Source organism: Quercus robur, chromosome 4 (genome assembly GCF_932294415.1).
Source record: "Quercus robur chromosome 4, dhQueRobu3.1, whole genome shotgun sequence".
In the NCBI taxonomy this organism is placed as follows: domain Eukaryota; kingdom Viridiplantae; phylum Streptophyta; class Magnoliopsida; order Fagales; family Fagaceae; genus Quercus; species Quercus robur.
The window spans coordinates 33,052,902-33,079,972 of NC_065537.1; the positions used below are offsets into that span (position 1 = coordinate 33,052,902).

At 30.8% G+C, this 27,071-nt stretch overlaps 2 protein-coding genes and 1 long non-coding RNA gene across 3 annotated transcripts; 2 read left to right on the top strand and 1 right to left on the bottom strand.

The window, feature by feature from the left end:
* Positions 1 to 5,883: 5,883 nt before the first annotated feature.
* LOC126724431 (uncharacterized) lies at positions 5,884 to 6,914 on the bottom strand. The gene is made up of 3 exons (XR_007654982.1): positions 6,762 to 6,914; positions 6,368 to 6,431; positions 5,884 to 6,104 (listed from the first exon to the last, which is right to left on the bottom strand). It is a non-coding gene; the product is annotated as an uncharacterized LOC126724431 (long non-coding RNA).
* A 6,096-nt stretch (positions 6,915 to 13,010) lies between these two features.
* Positions 13,011 to 19,292, top strand: LOC126721769 (uncharacterized). The gene is made up of 6 exons (XM_050424829.1): positions 13,011 to 13,085; positions 15,993 to 16,053; positions 16,664 to 17,162; positions 17,274 to 17,857; positions 17,906 to 18,420; positions 18,507 to 19,292. Exons 1-6 carry the CDS (start codon positions 13,011 to 13,013, stop codon positions 19,290 to 19,292), a joined length of 2,520 nt encoding a protein of 839 aa, XP_050280786.1.
* A 110-nt stretch (positions 19,293 to 19,402) lies between these two features.
* LOC126721770 (ATP-dependent DNA helicase RRM3-like) lies at positions 19,403 to 20,488 on the top strand. Its single transcript, XM_050424830.1, has one exon. It carries the CDS (start codon positions 19,403 to 19,405, stop codon positions 20,486 to 20,488), a length of 1,086 nt encoding a protein of 361 aa, XP_050280787.1.
* Positions 20,489 to 27,071: the final 6,583 nt, after the last annotated feature.

Below are 27,071 nucleotides of genomic sequence, written 5' to 3' on the forward strand. Positions count from 1 at the left end.
GGCCATCATAAACAAGGCAACTTAATTAGGATCTTACTTATGAATTCCAATCTAGGTAGCAAGAGAAAGAATGTTAGACAAATTTGTTTCTATTTTGTGATGAGTAAAAATTTATAAAGTAAATTTTTTGCAGAATGTGATGTGACCAACCCTATACACACATTTGCTTCTCTCTCTCTCTCTCTCTCTCTCTCTCTCTCTCTCTCTCTCTCTCTCTCTCTCTCTATTAGTATATACTAGCTTTTTAACCCGCACTATGTGCAGGAACCTTTTTATTTATATTTATTAAAAATAATTTTTTTTTAATAATATTTAAATACATTTTTACCATGTACTAAACACCCAACAAGTATCTCCATTTACAAATCTATTTACAAACACCATAGGCAGATACCAAAAACTAATTTAACCCAAATCTAATACAAAATACTCAAAACAAAATTTATTTTAAACCCAATACCATAATTAAAACCAAATCTAACTCAAATATCTAAATTTAAAACAATCCAACCAAGTGCATTTGAAGATGTTGATTCAGCATCAGCTAACTTTTTTTTCTTTTAAATTCCAATGTGCCTTTACATTGCTTTTTGTGTGGTTATGTGCTCAATGCTCATTTCATATCTCAATTGTTCTTTTTGTTCTTGCACCTTTCCAATCGACCAAATATCGTTTCCTCTTCATATTTTCCGCCTATCATGTCCCTTTTGTGAGGAATAAATATAGACCTTTGTAGATTCTGTTCAACCCCAGCATTTATATACTACAAAAGTAAATGTATCATAAATGCATATAAACCACAAAGTTTGATCATAATCTACAATAAACAGTACAGTTGTAACAGCAAGGCAGAATATGAAATTGCAAAAAGTGTACACGTATCTCCTTGCAATCAAAATCTATTGCAAGTTGGACTACAAATTTGGTTATTCAGAACAAAGTAAGTTTTCTTATACATTCACAAACTTATATGCCTCTAATTCAAGGAAAAAATTCAAGTAATTAAAACATAATTAAAAAAAATATAACAATAAAGAAATGTTAGATCCAAATGGAAGTTTCCATACCAAAAAATAAAAAAAACCTTAAGTAATACATGAATATTAACAGAAGTTCAAAGTCCTATAAAAGCTCAAATCTCTTAAAGCATTACACCAATATAAGAAATTTGAGTGGTTTATTCTATCTAGGCACAAAGTTAAAAGTAACCTCGAACTTTTTATAGCTTATCCAAACCTTCAAACGCTTTAATATGTCTATAAGTCTCTCATCAAGCTCTCTGATCCGTTCAACCTCACCCTTTGATATTTCAAAATTAATATTTGCCTATCATTAAACAAATAAATGCATTATTACCTACCAATTTTCTCAAAAGTAACATACTCAACATGCTTTAAAAAAAATGCTAAAGCTTTATTACAATCTAGTCAAATTGTAATATTAGTAACCAAAAAAATGGTCGTTGCATCTACAAAATTTTGATATATCAAGTGAAAAAATAAATCAAACAATAAGACAACCCCTATAGAGGGCACATAAATAAATGAAAGAAGGAATATATTATGTGCATTTTGGGTACTTATTTTTTATATATAGTGAAATTTGTAAGAGAGATGAGAGTAAGATAAAAGAATATGTGTTGATGAGAAAAGGAGGATCAGAAAACCAAAATATCAAACTGTGGTCTGTAATCAATCATAGAAACATATATTGGAGTATAAAATCTAATCTTATTAGAAGATAAGTTTAATTTACTTATGCAAATCTGCATGCAAAAACCAAGTCCAAGTTCAATACCACTGCCACTACCAAATCAGTAAAAGTCTCCAATGTAAGATCACATTCACAGACCCACAATTTTTTTACGAATATACTTTCAAAAACACCGAGCCACCTCTAAATCAAACCCAAATTCATTGAACTAACAATTCATTCTCAATGACAAATTAAAAAATTTGTAGAAAAAATACAAACTCTAATCTCAATGCACAAAGCCACCAAGAAATAAATCATAAACAAACCAAACCTATTTATCAGTTTCCCCTGACTTTCAAATACATAATCTTAAAGGCCATTGTAATTCAATTTAATAGAGAACAATATAGAAGGGTTCCAACTTGGGAGCCCTATAAGAATTAGAGTCTAAAAGTTCATTTTAAGATTAAGTTTCATATTCTTGCAAGAACAGAAAAAATGATTATGAGGAGATAGAAATAGGGATTTACCACCAAACTTTCTATGGATTTCAGGGCCAAACTGTCATGGATTTCAATAATAAATTTTTCTATTTTATCTACAAAGCAACTATATTGGAATTTCTGGAATTCTCATTTAACTTCATCCAGCAGATATGCTATGGTTGAAAAACATACACAAACACAGATATTAACGCAACACACACACAATGTTGCAACTCTATCACCCAAAACAAATCAAGAATTGAAGTGAAAAGAACCAAAATACTCATCTAATCTTCTTCTTCTCCAGGGTAATATAACCTTGGATTGTACAACATTTTTATTAAATTTCAATTTCAAGGAGATGGAGAGTCATTGTTGCATCAACAAAAACCTAAAGAAACAAATTTTTAGAATTAAGATACAGAAGAAAACAAATAAGGTAGAGACAGAAAGCATAATATCATAACCTAAAGATTACCTTTTAGATCATGTTCTCTCTTATTTCTTTGTTTTTGCCCTCTCCAAACCTAAATCATATATAACCCCAAATTTCAAAAAATCAAATCAAAACCTAATGTTACCCAAGAACCTAAATGAAAATCAATCCAACCAAATTTCTCAAAACTAATTCATATTTCATACCCATACCTAGATCTAAGAAAGAATGAAAAAGAGAAAAACTTACCAGTGGTAGTTCTCTCAATGTCTGTCTCCTTCTCATCTCTGTATCGCAAGGTTTATTTTTTCCTTCTGGATCGCAAGCATCGATGTTAAGAAAATTGAAAAGGAAGTGAAAAGAAAGTATCAGAATAGGAGAAACGGAAGGCGCCCTTACGATGATGGCAGAAGATCTGGGTGGCACCCTTCTCTCTATCTCTGCCTCTATTTCTCTGCCTCTCCATTTCTCTATCTCTCTTTTCACTTGATCTCTCTTTCTCCTTTCTCCGTGTAGTAATTTTTTTTTTTTTCTTAAGCGGTTAGTTTCCTTTTTATACTGCTCCAAATAGTGTTTTAACGTAATGAAACATTATAATTTATCGCATTTAAACGGTGTTTGTAGCGTTACCAAACAATGTAATTTATCGCTTTTTAACTTAAATGTGGCTGAATTTTAGATAGCCACTTTTCCTACATGGCAACACCTCCTTAATTGTATGAATCAACTTTCTCTCAGTTTCTGCTATTGCTATTATATATAGCTAGCCTATAGGCCATGCAATGCACGGGATTTTTTTTTCCTACTAAAATCAATTTCACACCATCCTCATGGTCATCGTCAAATCAACATGGTAATAGAAGATAAAAAATGGGATATTTGATGGTTTTTATCTTTGCTTCTTTTTTTTCCCCCTAAAAGGGAAAACATATATTGTATTGCAAATAAAATTAAACAATTACATCTAGGATAGGTTATTGTTGGACAAAAAATGGAGCTTTTTCCATCCTCTTGTGGTGGTTGCCAGTGCACTGTAGGCTGTAGCTCAATGTTTTGCACTATTCGACTTGAAAACAATTGAAATCAATAATTAATTCAATTTCTCAATGAATTTGTTTGACTACCAAATATATATTCAGCTATATATAATAAAACCTTGAACTAAAACTAAACAACATGAAATTACATTAAAAAAAAAGGTAGATTTCTGAATCCAAAATCTTCTCAACTACCTTATCACCTATGAATCATCTCACCTCTCCGTCCCAAATTATGATGCATTTAAAACTTCTCCTAGAGTCCTAATATTCATAATTAGGAATACTAAATAGAAAAACATATGCAAAATTCGGCCTAACACAACCATTTAGCCCACTTAATTAAGACATTCATCCAATTTTGAGAATCCCCAGAACAGGTTATTACCAAACACCAAACCCATGAATTTTCATGTTTTTTCTTCACTTCTCACCATACACGCATCATTCACAGCACACAGGCTTTAGAACATTCACCCTTTCACTTCAAAAAGCAATATTTATCCAACATCTATATTTTTAAGGTAAATAATAAGAAATCTTATATAATTTTTTATTCTATTTCATTAATTAATTTTCCAGAGTTGTAGCAAATCTATTTGTTTGGTGAATTATTACTATAACTAATTATAAATCAATCTTAAAAACAAAATCTTTATGGACTTTAAACAAATATCACAAAACATTTTCCTATCCCTCAACATATACCCTTAATTTCATTAGCCAATCAGCCATGAAAATAAAATTATGTAAACACAAAATCAACTAAAATATTAACAAAAATAATTAGTTTAAAAGGAAAACAAAAAATCAAATTCAAATGAAGCATTTACAATGTTTTCTTTATTTATCAAATATGACCACCCTCATTCTCTGACATTACAACATCATTGAAACATTATCTAGATTAAAACAAATCATATATAGACGTGTGTGTAGCAACAGTAAATAAATAAAATAAATAAATAAATAAAATATAAAAAAAAAAAAAAAAAAAACAAAACAAAAGTCATAGTTTGTTCCAAAGCAATTTTGGCATTATCCATAATTTTTCCCTTATAGGAGATGGGACAATCCAATTTGTGAAAGACACATCAAACATGTTTTTATGTTTTAAAAAATGCAGAGAGTACATTTGATCAAGTAATTTTGGAAACTGCATCAAAGTGAACACTACAAATGAGAAATAATATAGGCTCAGATGATGCATGTGATGTCTTAAAACTCGGAATTCAAATACCATGAATGAAAAATGAAATGGTTATAGTGTGGAATTATGGCCATTAGATAAACTCAAATAGACAGTTGGTTATCATGTAGTTTAATCCATTGATATCTCTTATGACTATGTTAACATCATAGCGCACCACTACTACTACCGTGAAACCTTGTCATTTCTAAGCCTAAGAGAATGCATCAATTCATTTTTCTAAAACACATTAAAACACAAATGTACAATCTGCAAACTTCCCCAATAATGGCAAATTTAAAGGCTGTCTCTAAGAGAATACATCAATCTCAAATCAATATTTTTTTTTCAAACACATTAAAAGTTAAAACACATACTTGTACAATCAGCAAAATTCCAGATTTAAGTTTAAGTGTTAACATGTTCAGGCTTAAATATTTGTCTAATTTCACCTATTTGAGGGCTAAATCTGATCCAATAAAAAAGTTGTTTACAAATTGTCAAAAATTTACACATAAGATCATTATAAATATGAAAAATATAAATATTAAGAACTAATATATTACGGTAATCACAATGTGCTCTTATATTTGGCTTAAGTTGCTCTTATATTGCTCATAACGTGCTCTTATAGAATAGTGCTTGAGACCCAACAATTAAACTGCAGCAGATTGAAGGTAAGACCAAAATTAGACTATATTAAATGAATTAAATTACCTGGGTTGCAAACTCTTATTGACTTTGCCATAACCAGCCATCAAGTTGGGTATTCTAATACCAAACGGAACAATTAATAAATAAGCAAATTTCAAGCATAGAGAAATTGGTTTTGAAACGTAATCATATTTATTAAACAAACTTAAATGTGGAGATAAAAAAGACTCAAAAAAATATCAAAGCCTGATCCAAATCAAAACCAATCCAAACAAAATATCTAAACCTAATCATATTTAACAAACAAACTTAAATGCAAAGATAAAAACTCACCAGTAGTGGTTCCAGCCTCTCTCTATCTTCCCCTACGTGAGACCTTTATTTTTTCATTCTCCTCCAAACGGTAGAAAAAAAATGGCAGAGTTTTTTTTTTTTTAACAAACAAATTTTCCCTCAGAAGGAGAAGAAGATTAAGAAATAAAATCCAAAGCACTACAACTGAAAGGGAAAACGAAAGAAATCAGTTTTACCGTTTTACCGGTAGTGGTTTCGCTGGCTGACTGGTGGCGGCAGGCTTCTGTTCTTTCTCTTCAAGCGTCGCAGGATTTCTTTTCGCAGAGGAAAAAGAGCATAACAGAAAAAGGGAAAAATTGAAGAGAAGAAACAATATATATAAGAAGGCAGATAGAGCGGTTACATACTGAACCGGTGTGGGTTTTTAAAAGTTAAAAGTAAATTTTTGGTGAACATGTGTGAAGATGAGAATGAAATCAAATTTAACCCAAACATCTAAATTGATATCAATCCAACCAAATATAAGTATATAGCCAAATCCATATATTTTAACAATGAAAAAAAAAAAAAAAATTACCGTGGGGTCACAGGAGTCTGACGGTTCTCCCTCTTACGAACTCTGTCTCTGTTCCTCTCTACCTCTGAATTTCAAGGGTTGGTCTTTTTTTTTTTAATAATGAAAAATATTAAACGGTGTTTTAAAGTTGTGAAACAGTATAGTTTATCTAATAACCCTTCCTCTTCTCTAATGACCCAGTTAGCAAGCCAAAAAATAAAAAAATTCAAAACAAAACAACATATGAAACTGAAATTCATGAAAGCAAAGGAACAAAACCTAGCAACTGAAAATTCCTAATAACAATTCAATTAGTATTTGATCTTCTAGGTTGTTTCCCTGATTTCAACGAAATCCCTAAATTGACAGCATACATAATTGAAGACAATAGGGTAAGATATTAGTTGGAAATTACCGAGAAAGAATGGTCTGATATCGAGAGTTCCTGGGAAAGGCTTTTTTCGTGCTTATGCTGAAGGCCGCTTCATCTTCCTTCCTCCTTTTTCTCTGTTTCTTTCTCCGTGTCCCAGGCCTCATCGCCTCTCTCTCTCTCTCTCTCTCTCTCTCTCTCTCTCTGTGTGCGTAGTATTTTAAACGGCTAATTTTTTTTTAATTTATAGGGAGGCTTATAAACGGTGATGCAGCACTGTCAAACGGTGTTAAACTTGTAAAACAAAATCGCAACCAATCCAAACAAAATATCAAAACCTAATATATATATATATATATATATATATATATATATTAGCCTCTGAGCACGCCACGCGCGTGCTCAGAGGCTCTTCTATTTTTTGAGTAAGGGTTAATTTAGAGCATTTATTATAATTTGGGATTACTACATTTTTCAATCACAAAAAAAACCTAGGGGTGTGATGAGTGTCATGTGTGGAGAAATCATTTTCCAATCACACCCCTAGATTTTTTTGCGATGAAAAATTATTGTGATTGGAAAATGATTTTTCCACACATGACACTCATCACACCCCTAGGTTTTTTTTGTAATTGGAAAATGTAGTAATCCCAAATTATAATAAATGCTCTAAATTAACCCTAACCCAAAAAATAGAAGAGCCTCTGAGCACGCGCGTGCTCAGAGGCTAGTTTTTTGCTAATAAATTTTGTAAGGTTATATGTAATGAATAAATAAGAAAAGAGGTAGTATTGGTATGATGGCAAGTCTTGGTCGCGGGTTTGAACCTTAGATACAAATCAGCCCCTCCTATAAATTGTTGGTAAAACTCCTTATAGCTTCTTTCATACTCATAAAAAATAAGAGTTTTATACGCTTATACACAATTTGCGTAAACAATATACTGATCAAAAGTCAGCTACTTACAATACATAATATTTACTTTAAAAAAAATACATCTCTCTTAGATCAAAAGCCAAGGCAATCAATTGTTCTCCCATCTTGCTAATATCCTCATGTTCTTTGCACATGTACATAACATCTGCAAGAAAAAAAAATGGTAAGACCTGGGCTCCACACAAAGCACAAAATGGTGTTGTAGAATAGAGGCCAAAGATGCAAATGTTCAATCCGAAATAAAACCAAATAAATTGTGCAAGCAAAGGAATGATCAAGTGGCACAACCATCCATTGAGTTCCATTGATTTTCTTATGAAATCAAAGAATTAATGGGATTTTGAGGAATGCTCTGCATATTGGGTTCCACAGTTTGCTAACAGCACCACACGTGGTCTTGCCTAGCTTGCAATTGAGATTAAATCCATTTAAATTTTTGTTCAAAAAAATTCTAAAATAAATTTATTACAACATAAATTAAAAAGAAACCCTACTCACCATATATTCTGTATGACAATGGTTGCAACCCGAGGCATTAAAAATTGGATAACAATGAATGGAACTCAAGAGAAGACACGTTGAGAGCAAAAACAGATACAATATTTTAAAGCATCAATTGAATGCAAGAAATAGAAAACTAAATAACATGATAAGTAAAATAAGAATATTTTCTTATATACTTATCCGGATAATCTTGGAAGTCAAGTAATGAAGTCTTTTGTTATTCCAGTGCAGTAATATTCCATTCGGTTTTATATATATATATATATATATATATATATATATATCCAGAAGAAGAAGAAGATGAAAAGGAAGGAGGATATAACATGAAACTTAAATAAAATAAAATAAAAAATGGATAAGCAAAAGAAGTTAAAGAGAAGTTAAAATTTTTAAATTTGATAGTAAAGCAGTTTCTTAGGAGTAAAACATGGGAGAGTGGAATTCAAACAATTTTTTAAGAGTAAAATGTGGGAGTGGAATTCAAACGTGTTAAGGTTTTTTTTTTTTTTTTTTTTTTTTTTTTTTTTTTTTTTTTTTTATACAATGTGGCTTTTTTTTGTTTTTAGTCACCACCAACATTTCAAAATTAAATTTAAAAAAAAAAAAGAAAAAAAAGAGAGAGTTAACGTGATACATATATATATATATATATATATATATATATATAAAAGTAGAACTCAAGTTTGCTACATACCTAAATAAAAAAATTTAACGCCAAAAACATATACATTCAGTCACCACCAACATTTCAAAATTACATTTAAAAAAGAAAAAGAAAAAAAAAGGATAGTTAACGTGATACATTAAAAAAAAAAAATGTAGAACTTAAGGTTGCTACATACCTAAATAAAAAAATTTAACGCCAAAAACATATACAATGATGGTAAAAAAAAAATATATATATATATATATATATATATATATATATATATATATATATATGAAGAAGGAAAAAAAAAAAAAAAGTGAAGTGAGGAAGGAGAAGGAAATAGTAATTGATCATCTATATGAAACTATTTTTATTTCAATTCAAATTTTTTAAATAAAATGTAAACAAAGGCTATTAAAGGAGGTAAGGGAAGCCATACTGTTTAATTGTTTACGAATGATTTTGAATGCTTCTTTTGTAGCATAAGGCAGCCCTGTCTTTGGATCACAATACCTACAACATGAAATGACAATTCATTAAGAAGTACAATGGTAGAGTATATGAAGGAACCATTTATTTCAAAATTACATTTAAAAAAAAGAAGAAAAAAAAAAGAGTTAACGTGATACATATAAGGAAAAAAAAAAAAAAAAGTAGAACTTAAAGAAAGTCAATCATAAACAAAAGAAAAGAAAATAAAGAGAAACTTGCAAAAAATAGAACTTGAAAATTTGTTGAAGCCTCTGACAGTAAATGTCTTTAATCTGAAGAAAAGGAAAGGAGGATGTAGAGCTAAACTAAATGTCTTCAATCTGAAGAAAAATGAGAGAGAGAAAGTGAGATAGAAACTGCAAAGCGTACGTGAGTTTGTGGTTTTAAAATGTAGGAGTTTTAATTTACACATCTATCCCCGGTAGTTGAAAACTTGTAAGTGGGTATGATGAGGGTATCTTAGGTATGAAAAATGTGGAATCCAAACAGGGGAAGCCCCTTAAATAGTAGTATAGATATATATATATATATATATATATATATATATATATATTATATCATCATATTATATATAATAAAAGTTGGGTTTAGACACCGTAGTTGCATCATGTGGCTTCATTAAATTACAGAAATTTTATTAAATTTTTAGATTTTTAAAAAACTAAAAAGAAATAGTATACTAACAGGACTCTAATTCATTCTTATCATTACGTAAAATTAGATTAACATTATTTTTTTATTTGTTAGGATATATTTCTCAAATTAAGGGATAACATTTTTCCTTTTGTTAAATTTGTCATTTTTCATTTTTGCAGGTTGTCTTTCATCAAACTTAAATAAAAGTTAGGCTTAGACGTTGTGGTTGAGCCACGTGGTTTCACCAAATTGCGGAAATTTTATTAAATTTTTAGATTTTTAAAGAACTAAAAATGAATAGTATACTACCAGGACTCTAATTTATTCTTATCATTAAATAAAATTAGATTACCATTATTTTTTTATTTGTTAGGATATATTTCTTAAATTAAGGGATAATATTTAACATACAAAAATTTAATTTAAATAATATTTATCATCTAATTAACATTATTTTTTTATTTGTTAAGATATATTTCTTAAATTAGGGGATAATATTTAACATACAAAAATTTAATTTAGATAATATTTATCATCTAAATTTTCAAAATTTTAATATTATTAAATTAATATTATTTTATCAGAATATCAAGCTACAAAACTTGATTATTAAGGGATAAGCACAATCCAAATTCTTCAAAAGGTGATTAATATAAATCTATCCCAAGAAACAGTATATATCTCCAATAATTTGATAATCTCTATTTATTCCAAAAAATAGCATATATTTCCATTAATTTGATAATTTCTACATGTATATATATATATATATATATATATATCAAAATCCCTTATAGCTATCAACCACGTTCTTTTTCTCTCAATCAACTCTTTTTTTCTTTTTCTTTTTCATTCTATTCATATGACCTTTTTTTAATTCTAATTTTTATGGGATAAAAACAAACACATTGATTAGATATCTTTAATTTCAATAAGATTTAAATGAATTATATTTCAAATGGAACTCTACCAATATATATAACCCTATATATCCTTTTTTGAGTGAAGCTTATTTCAATATGTGAATGCTTAAATCCCATGATAATGCAAGTATACATTCTTTCTTCTTTTATTATTATTATTTTCATTTTTTTTAATTTTCTTTAGTGTTATTATTGGTTTTTTGTCTTCATGTGATTTTAATTAATGAATTCAAAGCATTTGAAAACATTGTCAAGTTTCTAAAGGCTCCTTCTTTGTTTTTGTATTTTGTTTTTATTAAATTGATTAGGTTTTGTGTATTGGTTGCCTTTTGTTTAAACTAAATTTCTTAGCTTTGATCTAATTTATATGCTTAGGGTTAGAGTCTTACAATTAATGATTAAATATGGTTAGAATTAATAGATTAATTTTAACAATTTTCTTATTTGATTTTTATGTTACATCAAATTATCAAGATGTTCTACACGTGTATTCTTGAGTTATCAATTTTAATTTTAATTTATAACATTATCAAGATTATAGTAATTTTAGATTTATCAACTATTTAGTACATTTTTTTAAAATAATTATCAATTTAAAATTTAATTTGGAATTATTAATTTAATTTAGTTTTAGGAAGAAATCTTACCCTTTATTTTAGTGAGATAATTATTTACACTTGATAATTTTTTTTCTTTTATCTTTATTGAATCTATTAAAATATATAATTATTTATACATTTATTTATAAGCTTTTTCATAAAACCGTGCAACGCATGGGCCTATATAACTAGTATATATAAAACCGAAACTTTTGAAACTCCCACAATTTTCCAAGTCAGCACACATTAAAAAAAAAATAATAATAAAAAAAAAAAAAAAACCAAAACCAACCCGACTGCCTTCTCTTTTGACGCTTTCCCTTTCACGAGTACTCTGCCATTACCTTCCTCCCAACTCCTCTCGCCTATTCTTTGCCTTTTCCTTTCCATGGAAAGACCCAACAGACCGATCCTCTGCCTCTTCCTTTTCACGGCAAGACCCAACGACACCTTCTTCAGAGCACTTATCCACCGATTTGCGACAAACGATCCTCTGCCTCTCCCTTTCCACGGCAAGACCCAACAGCCCGATTCTCTGCCTCTTCCTTTCCACAGCAACACCCAACAGGCCGATTCTCTGCCATTTCCTTTCCACGGCAAGACCCAACAGACCGATCCTTTGCCTCTTCCTTTCCACGGCAAGACCCAACGACACCTTCTTCAGAGCATCGATCCACCGATTTGCCACAAATGATCCTCTGCCTCTCCCTTTCCACGGCAAGACCCAACAGCCCGATACCGATCCGACCCAATAGACCGATCCTTTGCCTCTTCCTTTCCACGGCAAGCCCATGGCCACAGATCCCACCATACCCATATCCACTTCGCTCAGTTTCTCGGTCAACAATGGAACCGACCCAGCCCATCGAGACTGCAATGCAACCGACCTAGCCCATCGAGACCGACCCAAAGGTATTATCTTATAAACCTATAATATATATATATATATATATATATATATATTTTTTTTTTTTTTTCTAAATCCGAACTCTATATAGATTAGGACTCTATAACTATATATATAAACCTTTCACGATGCTTTTTTTTTTTCACGGCTATTCAATTTCTAGGTTTATTGCTTTTGCCTTTCTCTTCATTCTTTTCCTCCATTCGAATCAGAGTTAAAGGTATGGTTTGTGGAAACTGAGCTACTATTTTAGTGTGGATTTCTTAACTTTTTTTTTTTTTAAATTTTAGTTATATGTTTATGTTTCTGTATGGAAACTGAGTTATTGGTCAATTCGAATTGTTTTTTTGTGGAAACTGAGCTACTATTTCAGTGTGGATTTCTTAACTTTTTTTTTTTTTTTTAATTTTAGTTATATGTTTATGTTTTTGTATGGAAACTGAGCTATTGGTCAATTTGAATTGTTTTTTTTTGTGGAAACTGAGCTACTATTTTAGTGTGGATTTCTTAACTTTTTTTTTGAATTTTAGTTATATGTTTTTGCATGGAAACTGAGCTATTGGTCAATTTGAATTGTTTTTGTGTTTTTTGAATTTTAGTTATATGTTTTTGTGTGTGGAAACTGAGCTATTGGTTTGAATTTGTTTAATGGAAATTGAGCGAGGTGGAGTTATCAGCTTGCTTCCTGATAATCTTAGCGAAATTGGTGTGGAGTACATTGAGGTTAGTTATTCATTACATTGTTCATACTGAATTATATGTCCTTTTTCTTTTTTTTTTCTTTTTTTTTTCTTTACATTGTGTTTAAATTTGCTTTTATGCTTGGAGTTTTAATATCATAGTGTTTTTTTTATCGATTTATGAGTGTGAGAAAGTTTAAATTACTATCTGGGTTTTCATTTTTGGGAAAGCCTATATTTGATCATGGGAATCAAATGTGTAGATTGTGGACCTGGAATTAGTCATTGGGTTGTGATCAATGGGGAGGTCACCTACTTCTGTGTTTTAGTTACTTTGGTCCTGCACATCTACTTCTCTATTTGGCAACCAAATTTGGTTCTATTTGTGGAGCTAAATTTCAGTTTCAATTTCTGTAGGTTCAGTACCCTTTCTCTAACGTGACAGTTTTGATTGAATCCGTAGCTTAGACCTTGAGTTTAACTCAAACTAGGCTTTATGAAATTTGTAATTTTAAATGGAAGACTAAGAATATAGTGACATACTCCCTCTGTGTTTATTTCTGAATTTTTTTTCCAAATGCTTGATCCAAATGCTCAATTTTGTGCCTGAATCTGTACAGGTTGAAAAAAAAAATCAAGTTCTTTTATAACATATGTGTATGTACACATGCATAATCTGTCTGATTGACCCAAGTTTTTCCAAACTTTTCTGTTTTGGTATGTATAAGTGTTATGGTATTCTTATTCTTATTCAAAATTTATGTTCATTGAGGATTCATAGCTGAACTCAAAATTTTGGGAGTAAGGCTTGCTTTTTGTTGTAGTTTTATTGTTCATTGCCTTCAAATGTTATAGTTACTGCCAAATTTGCATCCAATTGCATACAGAAATTTCCTTGGCATCTAATCTTGGAAGATCTTTTACTTACTAAATTTGTTGAAGACTAAATAGGGCAAGTGGCCCATATCTCATTAAGATTTCTTCTAGATAAAGTTTAAATAACACACAACCAAGTTAGCACTTAGCAAAATAGTTCTTTGAAAGTAGTGTAACTTCATCTACCTATGAATTATGTTGAGTTTGAAACCTAAGGATTAACATATTGCACTTTAACCACATGAGGTTTATTTTTATTTGCATTTGATACATAAATATATTGTATTCAGATTATAATAAAGTTGCTATTTTGTTTAATGGCATTCTTTTATTTAAACAATTTGGGCTGCAAAATTTTTAAGGTGGGTAAAGTGTAACCTTTCAAACCACAATTTGGCAAATCAAACTCATCACAAACCATATGTGATGTTGTTTAGTCATTTTATCTTCAATCATAATTGCAAATTGTTCATGAAATCCTTGATTTGAAAGGAATTGTCTTAGAGTGGTTTGTAAGTAGATTTTAATACGGTAGAAACATAAAGTCAAATTTCCATTTTAAATGTTGGGTATGATTAGGCGAACATCGAAGCTTACCCATCACATGATTAGGCGAACATCAATCATTCATTAGAACGTAAAAGGAAGTTAGAGGATTTGTAATATAAATGCACAAACCCAGAAGATAGTTGGAGAGGATTGCATAATCTGATGATGGTGGTGGCAACAATGTTCCTCATCAAGTAGTTTTTTCATCTTATTATTGGAATTTTTTATTGAAAGCATCATTTGTTTGTTTGTTTGTTTGTTTTTTTTTTTTTTTTTTTTTGTTGCTTTAGTTCCAAAATTTCAATTGATGGTTTCAATGTTTTATATACTTCTATGGTTTGAAGAATACTTCTTTAATGATTATAAAAAAAAAAAAGAAAAAAGAAAGATTAGTGGTGCACCATAAGGATTGGTATATGGTTGCTGTTTTAAATCAGTTTTTTTTTTTTTTTTTTGCACTGTACTATTTGTCTTCTATTAATGAGTTTTAATATGATGTATATATGGCTGCTGTTAATTATGGTCTTTCAATATGGTGCAATGGATTTTTTCTTCTCATCAAGTAGTTTTTTCATCTTATTATTGGAATTTTTTATTGAAAGCATCGTTTGTTTGTTTGTTTTTTTTTTTTTTGGCTTTAGTTTCAAAATTTCAATTGATGGTTTCAATGTTTTATATACTTCTATGGTTTGAAGAATACTTCTTTAATGATTATAAAAAAAAAGAAAAAAGAAAGATTAGTTGTGCACCATAAGGATTGGTATATGGTTGTTGTTTTAAATTAGTTTTTTTTTTTTTTTTTTTTTTTACACTGTACTATTTGTCTTCTATTAATGAGTTTTAATATGCTGTATATATGGTTGCTATTAATTATGGTCTTTCAATATGGTGCAATGGATTTTTTTCTTCTTTTCATTTTGCGTTTGTGATGAAGAAGTTGCTATATATGTCTACAGTGTAATGGGGTGGTAGAATACTGCTTATTGTATTAATTTGTGTATGTGTGTGGTGAGAGTTTTTTTGTTTTTGTTTGTTTGTTTTTTTTTTTTTTCTCTTTTCGTTTTGCGTTTGTGATGAAGAAGAACCAGACATTCATGATCCAATGTTCTATTTTCATTTTACTTTTAAATCTATAATAGTCTCAAGTCAAAGTTTCTTTATTGTCTATTTTTAACCTCTTAGACTTTGTCCTTTGTTATTCTTTTAAGCATAAAAATACACCGGTATAGCAATTGATCTTTTTTTGTGCAACTCTCAAAAAAAAAAAAAAAAAAAAACCAAGTAGTACCAAATACCAATCCTTATTTTTTTAATAAAAAAAATCAAACAGTATCATCGTGTGTGTGAAGAGTTTTGTTTTTTGGTTGGCTGTATATATGTGTACATAATAATGATGTTTGTTGGCTGTACATATGTTTTTGTTATTGGCTTCTTACAAGAGTTTGATAGAATTCCTAAATAGTGTTCATATGGTTGCTGTTTTAAATCTGCTTTTATCATTGTCTTCTATTGGTTTTGCAGGTAGGGATTTAGCATTTTGACATCTGGCTTATTTGGTAATACAACTACAAGACGAGGAAAGTCAGGTATTTACCAGTCTTTCCTTTATTCTGTACTGTTTATTGCATATTTACTGGTAATATGTTTGTAGAGAGAATTTGAAATTGAAATATGATCTTATTTTATACAAATTGTAATACAATTTGTATTTTATCAAATAATCATACCTTTATGTTTTTTTAATTCTGAAGTTAGTATGTGAATGCTATATTTTTCTTCAATTTTTCCCCTTTCTATAACATCTAACTGTTAATTTGTAATATATGTTTTTGCTATATAGTTATATTTATGAATAAAAATTTTGTGAATGCTTTGCTTTTAGTTTATTCCCCAAGCATGGAGTCTACTTTCTATGCAAGATTGAGACGAAGATTAATTTTATCTGAAAAGAGAAATAGAAGGGGTACGATATTGACATATTAAAAAAATATTTTTCTTTAAAAAACTCATAATTAGTATGTAACCTAGGCCAAACAAGAACAAGAGATGACAGGCCATTTGAAAGGAGTATTCGACGTAGACAATATAGCATTAATGATGAAAGCAGAAAACAACGTAAGTGTTACATTTTTTAGTTCTCCCAAAAAAGTTCTCAAATTAGGAATAAAAAGTGAATTTTTGTTTTTGTTGTCATAGGAAAATTTACAGAACCATTGGATTTAGGACCTCCAACAATAGTATGTGAACATTGTGGAGCTCAACTTTGGTATGAAGAGAGAACTGTAAAGTCAAAAACACCTACAAAACCGAAGTTTAGTTTATGCTGTTCTGAAGGAAAAGTTGAACTCCCTCTATTGAAAGAACCTCCACCCTTTCTTGGAAACTTACTCAATATTAATAGTGATCAGAGATCAATAAACTTTCAACTAGGGATAAGAATCTACAACTCTCTCTTTGCTTTCACTTCTTTGGGGGGTAATGTTGATAGATCAGTGAATAATGGTTCTGGTCCATATGTGTTTCGTGTAAATGGTCAAACTCATCATAGAATTGGATCACTTCTTCCTGTCCATGGCCAAAAACCTAAGTATGCACAGCTTTATATTTATGAAACTGATAATGAAGTTAAAAATAGAATTGATGTAGTTATACATGAAGATGATAGAAATTATGTGGATCCAGATATTGTTACTGGGTAGATGGAAATGTTAGACCAGTGCAACCAATTGGTTAAATGTTTTAGAATGGTCAGGGACAAATTTGATGAATAAGATATACATAATGTCAGAATTCATTTAATACGAAGTCGCAATTCTGGTGAAAGGCAATATGACTTACTTGTAACGTTTGAGATAGTTGCTCTTATTATTGGAGATTTTAATATTGAAAGTTCTGATAGAGATATTATTGTTGAGAATCGAAGTTTAGGATTGCAACGTATAAATGGAACTCATCCAAACTTTATGGCATTGCAATATCCATTACTTTTTCCGTATGGTGAGGATGGGTATATGCTTGGTATACCTTATAGGAATTTGAATGGGAGCAATTCTAGAAAAAGGGAATCAATAACAATGAGAGAATACTATGCTTATAGGCTTCAACAACACTTTCATGAGGGCAAGACATTGTTGCTTGGTAGGAGGCTTTTTCAACAATTTATAATGGATGCATACACTTCTATTGAAGAAGAAAGACTACAATGGGTTAGATTCAATAAAAAAAAATTGAGGTCAGAGCTGTACTATGGTTTGAAAGATGCCGTTCTTCGTGGAGATACAGATCCCATTACTGTAGGCAAACGAATAGTCCTACCATCCTCATTTACTGGAAGTCCAAGGTACATGGTTCAAAATTATCAAGATGCAATGGCGATATGTAGAAGGGCAGGTTACCCAGATTTATTTCTTACATTTACTTGAAATCCAAAATGGCCAGAAATCAATCATTCCTTAGAATTTATAGAAGGCCTGAAATATGAGGATCGGCCAGATATTGTAGCAAGGGTTTTTAAGATAAAATTAGATGAACTATTACATGATTTGAGGCATAAATCTCATTTTGGAAGAGTTATTGCTATTGTGTATACAATTGAATTCCAAAAAAGAGGACTCCCACATGCACATATTCTTCTATTCTTGGATCCAAAGGATAAGTGTCCAAGTCCAACAGACATTGATAGTATCATTATGGCTGAGATACCAAATCCAGATGAGGATCCTGTTGCTAATGAAGTTGTAAAACAATTTATGATGCATGGGCCATGTGGATCTGCAAATCTGAAATCACCATGCATGATGAATGGTAAATGTACAAAAAATTTTCCGAAAAGATTTTATGAAGAAACAACAATTGATGAAGAAGGCTTTCCAGTATATAGAAGGAGAAATGATAGAAAAACAATAGAGAAGAACAGAATTCTTTTGGATAACCGATATGTTGTACCTTATAATGTAGATCTTTTGGTGAAGTACCAATCCCATTTGAATGTAGAATGGTGTAATAGATCTCGATCGATCAAATATTTGTTTAAAACAAGGGATCAGATAGAGCAACAGTTGTTGTAGAAGAGAATTTGCCAAATATTGGGAGTGATGGACAAGAGACCGACATTGTTGTTGATGAGACAAAAGCATACTTGGATTGTAGATATATTTCAGCTTCTGAATCATGTTGGAGAATATTTGAATTTCCAATTAAGTTTCGATATCCACCTGTTGAAAGATTAAATTTTCATTTGGAAGACGAACATCCCATCATTTATCCGGAAGATACAAGCTTGGATAATGTTTTAAATATACCTGGTATTGAAGAAACAAAGTTTACAGAATGGATGAAAACAAATGAGGCTTTTGAAGATGCTCGAGAGTTGACTTATGCTGAATTTCCTACAAAATGGGTATGGCATAGTAATGTTAAGCAATGGCAAAGAAGGAAATCTAAATATTGTATTGGAAGAGTGTATTACGCACATCCTTCAAGTGGTGAAAGGTTTTATTTGAGAATGTTGCTTAACATTGTCAAAGGTCCAAGAAACTTTAAAGAATTAAGGACTATAAACGATGTTACTTATCCAACTTATAAGGAAGCCTATTATGCACTTGGACTTCTTAATGATGACAAAGAATGGCATGATTCCCTAATTGAAGCTTCAAGTTGGGCCAGTGGGCAACAATTGCGTCAACTATTTGTTACAATGCTATTGTTCTGTGAAGTAGTTGATCCATTAAGTCTTTGGGAATCCAACTCGAAACTGATTATAGAAGATATACTAAATAGGCAAAGGCGTATCCTCCAATTCCAAGAACTAATTTTATCAAAATGACCAATTGAGAAATTATGGATTGTATGAAATTGAACAAATCCTCCAACAATATGGAAGATCACTTAGACATTATCCACAAATGCCCCAACCAAATATGGATCTTATTCAGAATGGGAATAGACTTATTCAAGAAGAAGTCGTATGATGTATCAAGTTTGAAAAGAGAACATGAGACCCTAATTTCTGGCCTAAACAATGAACAGAGAATAATCTACAATTCTATAATGGAAGCTGTTGCTACTGAAAGAGGGGGAATGTTTTTTGTCTATGGACATGGTGGAACGGGTAAAACGTATCTTTATAGAACCATCATGTATGGTATAAGATCAAAAGGCAAAATTGCTCTTGCTATTGCGTCTTCAGGAATTGCTGCTTTGTTGCTTCCTGGTGGAAGGACTGCTCACTCGAGATTTCATATCCCAATTAATGTAAATGATGACTCTACCTGTGACATAAAGCAAAGAACACAAGCAGCAGAACTTCTCTCAAAAACAAGCATTATACTTTGGGATGAAGCACCGATGGCACATAGGAATTGTTTTGAAGCTGTTGACCGCACGTTACGAGATATACTACAAATTAAAGATCCTCAAAATGCTGAAAAACCTTTTGGTGGTAAAGTTGTAGTTCTAGGGGGTGATTTTCAACAAATACTTCCAATTGTGAGAAAGGGAAGACGAGAAGATATAGTCCAATCCTCAATTAGCAAGTCATATCTATGGAATGATTGTAATGTCTTTAAACTCCAAACAAATATGATGCTTCTACAGAACAGTATGAGTGGAATAGAAACATCATCTATAAAGGACTTTAGTGAGTGGATTCTTAAAATAGGTAATGGTGAATTAGGAGAAGGAGATGGGGATTACAACATTTCAATTCCAAGTGATTTGATTATCCAACCTTCAGAGAATCCAATGCAAAATATTATTGACAACACATATCCAGGTTTGGAAAATAAATACACAGATCCAAGTTACCTACTGGATAGGGCAATTCTTGCCCCTAAAAATGAAGTTGTAGAAGAACTAAATGACTATATTGTGTCATCCTTAAATGGAGAAGTTCATGAATATCTAAGTTCAGATTCTATATGCAAGGCTTCTTCAAATGTTCCTGACCAAGATCTCCTATATACTGTTGAATTTTTGAACACGTTGAGATTTCCAGGATTGCCAAACCATAAACTGACATAAAAAATAGGTTTGCCTGTAATGTTGCTTAGAAACTTGAATTAGAATGAAGGTCTTTGTAATGGAACAAGACTCATTATAACAAGATTGGCTACATGGGTGATAGAAGCAAAAATCATAACTAGCACTAATATAGGCAAACGTGTGTTCATTCCAAGAATAACATTATCTCCAAGTGATTCAAAATGGCCATTTGTTTTAAAGAGACAACAATTTCCAATTTCAATGTGCTTTACAATGACTATAAATAAAAGCCAAGGACAATCATTGAAACATGTTGGAGTGTATTTGCCAAAACCTGTTTTTAGTCATGGGTAATTGTACGTTGCAGTGTCTAGAGTTACAAGTAGAAATGGCCTAAAATTCCTCATCATTAACGATGAGACTGAAAAAAAGTCTGAAACAAAAAATATTGTGTATAAAGAAGTTTTTACCCATCTTTGACTCAAGAAACCAACTAATAAAGGTAACATAATTTTATATATATATATATATATATATATATTTTTTTTTTTTCTGTTTATCACCTCCAAATTGATTTAGGCACTTCGTATATGCTTATTATTTTGTTAAATTTCATGTCTATAACATAATTGAATACAAGCTAATTACTATTTTCTATCTTTAACAAGCTAATTACTTTTTGGTGTCTTTGTTATATTGCTTTGTTTTGTTTTATTCTGTGAAGTATATAAATGAAAGATAGAATTTTTATAAACTTTCAAATTTATTAATCTATACAGGTAAGGATCCAAGATGATGCAATATTCTCTCCTTAATCAGCTTTGTATAGACAAACACAGAAAATTGGAAAGTCAAGATCAGAATAACAAGGATGTGGAATGCAATCAACTCAAAAAAATAATGATATTATTAGTTTAGATATTATTTTAATCGATAAGCAGGTTTGTTTTTCTTCTATAGCTTTTAATATTGTTTGATCATTATATATACCATCAACTCTATCTATATAAAACTAATGCACTTTACTTGCAGAATAATTCAATACTACAATCATTCGAAATAATATTGCTAAAAAGTTCAAGCCTCTTCTGCAAGAAGGAAAATTTTATGAACTCTCTTATTTTCAAGTGGTTGATGGCAATGCATTGTATAGACTAGTAGACAATGACATCAAGATCATGTTCACATTGAAAACTTGCATTAAGGAAATAAAGGAGGTTGATGTTGATATACCGCGTCATAAATTCGAATTTGTTGACTACAATAAAATACATGAACGCGTTAATAAACATGTCTAGCTATCAGGTATCTCTATATATATTATGCATTATATTAAATTTATTAATAATTATGCATTATATTATTGTTATATATGAAAATAATTTTATCCACATCTTTGTAATGCCTAGATATCATTGCAAATGTGATTGTTGTTGGACCGATTGAGCATCCTTGCATCAAAGGATCAAATGTCTCGATGAGAAACATAAATGTCATGACTATAGAGTATGTCTTTTTTTTTTTTTTAAAAAAAAGAAATTATTTTCAATACATGCACTTTTTATTTATTTATTTATTTTTGATAAACCAATACATGCACTTATATTTTAAATGAACTTACACTGTAACATTGGAAACTTTGAATAGAAGAATTGAAATAAAGCTTACACTTTGGGGATCAGTTGCAAATGAAGTTGAGGAGAGCTTCTTTACTGAAAATCCAGGCCCTTTTATCATAATTGCTACATGTTTGACTGTCAAGACTTTTAAAGGCAAGTTCATTCCTCTTTTCTAATTCTCTTTATAACCATCTTCTGAACTACATAAGAAATCATCCAATTGTTTGAAATATAAAGTATTTTGGCTAAATTATTATGTAAGCATCCAATGAATCAAGATAATTATGTCTCTAAATTATTGAGCAGAGAAAAATCATTTCAATGTATAACAATTAAAAAGATATTCATCACTTACTGTTGGGGGATTCATTCCCTCCCTTTACATTTTTCTTTGTTGAGAGAGATTTTTTTTTTTTTAATCCGTTTCAACAGCATGGTTTTTGGGGTCCTTTGGTTTTCAAAATGTGACAAACATTTACTCAAGTGTCATTATCTTTAGCATCTATATCTACCATAGCAAAGTTGGATTATTTACCTCTGTATTGTACATGTCTACAAGATACTATACCCTCGAATCTAGACCTCTCACTGTTACAGTAATCATTTCATTGAAACTTCAATGTACTTTTTTTCCTAATGAATCCCGTACATTTCAAGAGAGTATAACTTATCATCAACAAGTGGAACAAGAGTTTATATTGATTTGGACATTCTTGAGACTGCTGAATTCAAAGATCAGTAAGTGCTTTGTTTTGGATTCACATTTTTAATATATTTACAGTCTCTACAATACTATGTCTAATATCTTTATGTAATATAATAGGCTGGTGGAAAATAACCAACCAATAGTACAAATGCCCAAGCAATTCAAACCACAAGTAACAATTGAAGAAGAGATGAACATCAACAGAAGAACCATAAGTGGAATCAAAAAAGTTATGTGGGACTCTGATAATGAGGTAAGAAAAAAAATACCTTCAACAATAACATTGTCCTTAACATTGCTTTATGTACTATAGACTTGCTTTTACAAAATTTAACTATAAAATTATAAATTTATTGATATTAAATTCAATTTCAAGGAAACGATCTTTACCTATCAAGGAAAGATTATAAACATTGACATAAATCATTCTGGTTGGTACTTTATCTCTTGCGAAGTATGTCGTAAAAAGGTAAAGTCAAAAGATGAATTTTTATGGTGTGACAATTGCAACAAAAAGGTATGCTTCCCAATCCAAGGTACACAAAATGAAAATGTTTACTTTTTATATTAAAATACACAACAAATAATATGATATTAACATTATATATGTCATTTCTTTTATCAGGTATAGAATTCAATTAAAGGTTAAAGATAGCTCAAGAATGGCCACATTCATTTTATTTGATTCAGAAGCAGAAAAATTACTCAACATATCAGCCAAAGACCTTTTGAATAAATCTTTAGAGGTGAGAAAGTCGAAGATAAAATTAGTATTTAATATTTACTAAACTTTACTTCAGTGTACAATTTGAAAAATGTTACTTTTGTTAGGAGCCCAATGAAGTCATCCTTCCTGTGCAAATAGAAAATCTGAAAGGAAAACAATTTGTTTTCCAAATACAACTAAATGACTATAATCTCAACTATGGATAGGAATTCTACACTGTAAGAAACTTTTTGACTCTTTTGAAGAAACTGACAAAGCAATTCAACTTGATAAAATGACAGAAGTAAGTATTCTTTAATTTAGCAAAATTACAAATATGATATTTAAGATGTATATGCTGTAATACATTCCTCAACTTGTTCTATTGCTAGGTTTACATCAGTGATACTTCAAATGAATGTAGCAACAACTTATCAATTGAAGAAGATGTTGATTGTACAAAATTTCAAAAACTTGATGTTCAAACCAATGTGCAACTCACACCAACATCTGTACTCAAGGAAAACAAAAGGGCATATTTAGGGACTACTACAAAGCAACAAAGGAAGAAGATACAAAAAAACACTTTAAAATTGTCTTTCAATCTCTAAGATTTTCTATGCACAATTTGGTTTTAATGAATTTGTGATTTTGGTACTAAAGACGTATTGGAACAAAGGAAATTTTTTTGCTTTTATTCACAATTTGGTTTTAAATTGAAACATACAGGAATTAAACTCTTATATTTAGTTATTTGCGGATACAACTTTAATTTAACGTTTTTTAAATATAATGAATGGATTGAATATTTAGTGGAAGACATGAAATAAATGAAATTGAAAAATAAGAATGTGCTACCAGAGAATCGATGCTGAATTCCAATAGCTAATGTCACATCATTTGGAAAAAATTGGTAGCTTTCTCGTGCATCGCACGGGTTAGCGACTAGTCATGATTAATAAACAAACTTAAATCAAAGATAAAAACTCACCGGTAGTGGTTTTGTCCTCTCTCTATCTTCCCCTACGTGAGACTTTTTTTTTTTTTTTTTCATTCTCCTCCAAACAGTAGAAAAAAAAAAGGTAGAACGACTGGCTTTGATTGTTTTTTAACGAATCGTAGGGTGTCTTTTGATAGTTGTTCTAAACGGTATATGACGGCGGTGGGATGCTGAAGGAGTGAGAGAACGGCGATGGGCTATGGTTAGGACTGAGAAAGGACCCGACCCACCCGAAAACCCGACCAGACCCGACCCGTACCGACAGGTATTGGACGGGTCTGAGAACATTCCGGTCGAGTTTCGGGTCATATTTTTGGGTTCAGATCGATGTCGGGTAGGTGTCGGGTCATATAAGTACACTAGTCTGAACCTGATTTTTTCTTTTGAAAAAAACCCTACTCTGTTGTTGTTCTCTCCGCCTCCCTCAGCTCTTCGCCTCCCTTAGGGCCTCAGTTATCTGCGTAAGTCATCCTTCTCGTTTTGTGTCTGGTTTTAGATTTTGGATAGTGTTGTTGTGTTTGTGTGTCTGTGATAGTGTTGTTGTGTTTGTGTGTGTGATAGTCTGAACCCGATTCAATAATGGGTTTATGTACTTATGGATGAGTTCAATCTGAGTGCCTTCAAGTTTCAATTTTTTTTCATATATTCTATCTGGGTTTGTGGCTAAAGCCTTCAATTTCATTTTTTTTTTTTTTTTGATTTCTGGGTTTACTCTCTCTTCACTCATTATACATGGTATTGGATTTCCTTGTAGTTTTTTGTTCTCTCTTTGAACAAGAACAAAAACCCAATTGGAGTTTTGTAGTTTCAAACCGCCAGATCTGTTCTACAGTGCTAGGTACGTGTAGTTCTTGTTTTCTCTATGCTTTTCATTCCAATGGGTGTTCTAGGTTTTGCTAAAGATAATATTTTTTTATCAAATTGGGTTTTTGGTTGTTGTTATGTGAGATTTGGGAGCTGGGTTTTGTGTAGGAGGTTGTTTGTGATGGTGGGTGTGGAACACCATTTGGATCTGAAAGAGATTTACTGAAAGAGAAAGGGAGAGTAATGGAAGGGAACTTTGTTATGGCTTTTCTTTCACTCTTCTTGATCTTCCTGCTTTCTCCATTATGCTTGATTTCAGCTAACATGGAAGGTTTGTTTTGATATTCATAAACTTGCTCTTATTCTTTTAGTGTTTTTCTTTTGCTTTGATCTTTGTTTCTTAATTTCTGGATATGGGTTTTTTTTTTTTTTTTTTTTTGGCAAAATAAGAAAAAAAAAAACTTTTTGTTTTTTGTGTTGGTAGTGGAAATGGGTATGTTTAAGTTAATTGAATTACTTATGTGATTATTGTATTTCTTAATAGTTTCCTTGTCTTTTGTTGATTGGTTACTGTTACTGTGTTTGTATTCAAAGTAATAATTTTGAGTAGATGGGTACTCAGCACAGCTTTTTTATGGTTATGGTCAAGAGTTTGAAAGAATTTCTAAAGACAATTCTTTCTTTTCTGGATGCCCTTATGAGATGCTTCAGATATGGTTCAAGCTCGGTGCTTAGATTAGTGTACATTAAAATAATGAGTGGATGATTTGTGAAAATAACGGCAGTTTTAGAAAATTTGAATAGCTTTTAGTTTACCCTTCTCAAGATGGCCATAAAACCAAGCTATTTGATACAAAAGTATCATTTTTTTTTTACCACTTTTCCATTCTTTATGATCAACGAGGGATCTGCTAGTTTAAAGGGGTCTGTGATACATTTTCTTTACATTCAATATTAATTGCCTTTCAATATCCTTGAATCTATTATTGAAGTGTCTTACTTTGAGCAACATTTAGCTTTCTTCTGATTTTTTTAGAGATTTATAGGTGTTTCTGGTGATTGGAGATGAGTATACTTTCTCACTGTATCTTTTCAAGTTCATGATCATTTATTATCAGCACGTAATGGTGTTCACTTACATCTTGAAACAAGTGATGCTTTGCACAGCCTAAGGACCAATTTACAAGATCCTAACAATGTCCTACAGAGTTGGGATCCTCCCCTCGTTAACCCCTGCACATGGTTTCATGTCCTACAAAGTTGGATTTTTTATGCAGTTTGAGGATGACAGTTTGGAGTTTGCAAAGACTGTGAAGCAGTGAAATGTAAAGATTATCTCAGTGAGTATTGTTTTTCTTGATCTGGTTGGTTGTTTTGATCTTAGTTATGTTGAATGGGATATGAATATATCGATGTCTGCGGCCATTTATTATTAGGATTTGATGTGAATGATATGGCAAATGTGCAAATTAGCAAGACTAAGCGACACCAAGATTGAACTGCAGCGTTGGATGTGTGGGAAAAACTAGAAGATAGTTTGGAGTTTATGCCAAAAGTTGGAACTTTGATAAAAATAAGTAAGGCATTGTAGTTGACATTGTTTATTTTAGGTGTGTGTGTATAATTGTTAATGTAAGACTTGGTCTTTGTTTTCATGAATTTTGGTGAACTTCAAGGTTTTTCATTCATAGTAGTTGATACAGAGGATGCATTTTGCAAGAACATTGAATGAAGTGTTGTGTGTTAAGTCACACTTCAATTTCCTTGATGGGTAATTGGAGATGGAC

What these genes read in the sequence shown, in the direction of transcription:
- LOC126721769 (XM_050424829.1), top strand. Translation starts at nt 13,011, where the DNA reads ATGGAAATTGAGCGAGGTGGAGTTATCAGCTTGCTTCCTGATAATCTT. An exon ending in TACAAGACGAGGAAAGTCAG is followed by an intron (nt 16,054 to 16,663) that starts GTATTTACCAGT and finishes TTGTTGTCATAG; the next exon opens with GAAAATTTACAGAACCATTG. An exon ending in GGCGATATGTAGAAGGGCAG is followed by an intron (nt 17,858 to 17,905) that starts GTTACCCAGATT and finishes CAAAATGGCCAG; the next exon opens with AAATCAATCATTCCTTAGAA.
- LOC126721770 (XM_050424830.1), top strand. Translation starts at nt 19,403, where the DNA reads ATGGGAATAGACTTATTCAAGAAGAAGTCGTATGATGTATCAAGTTTG.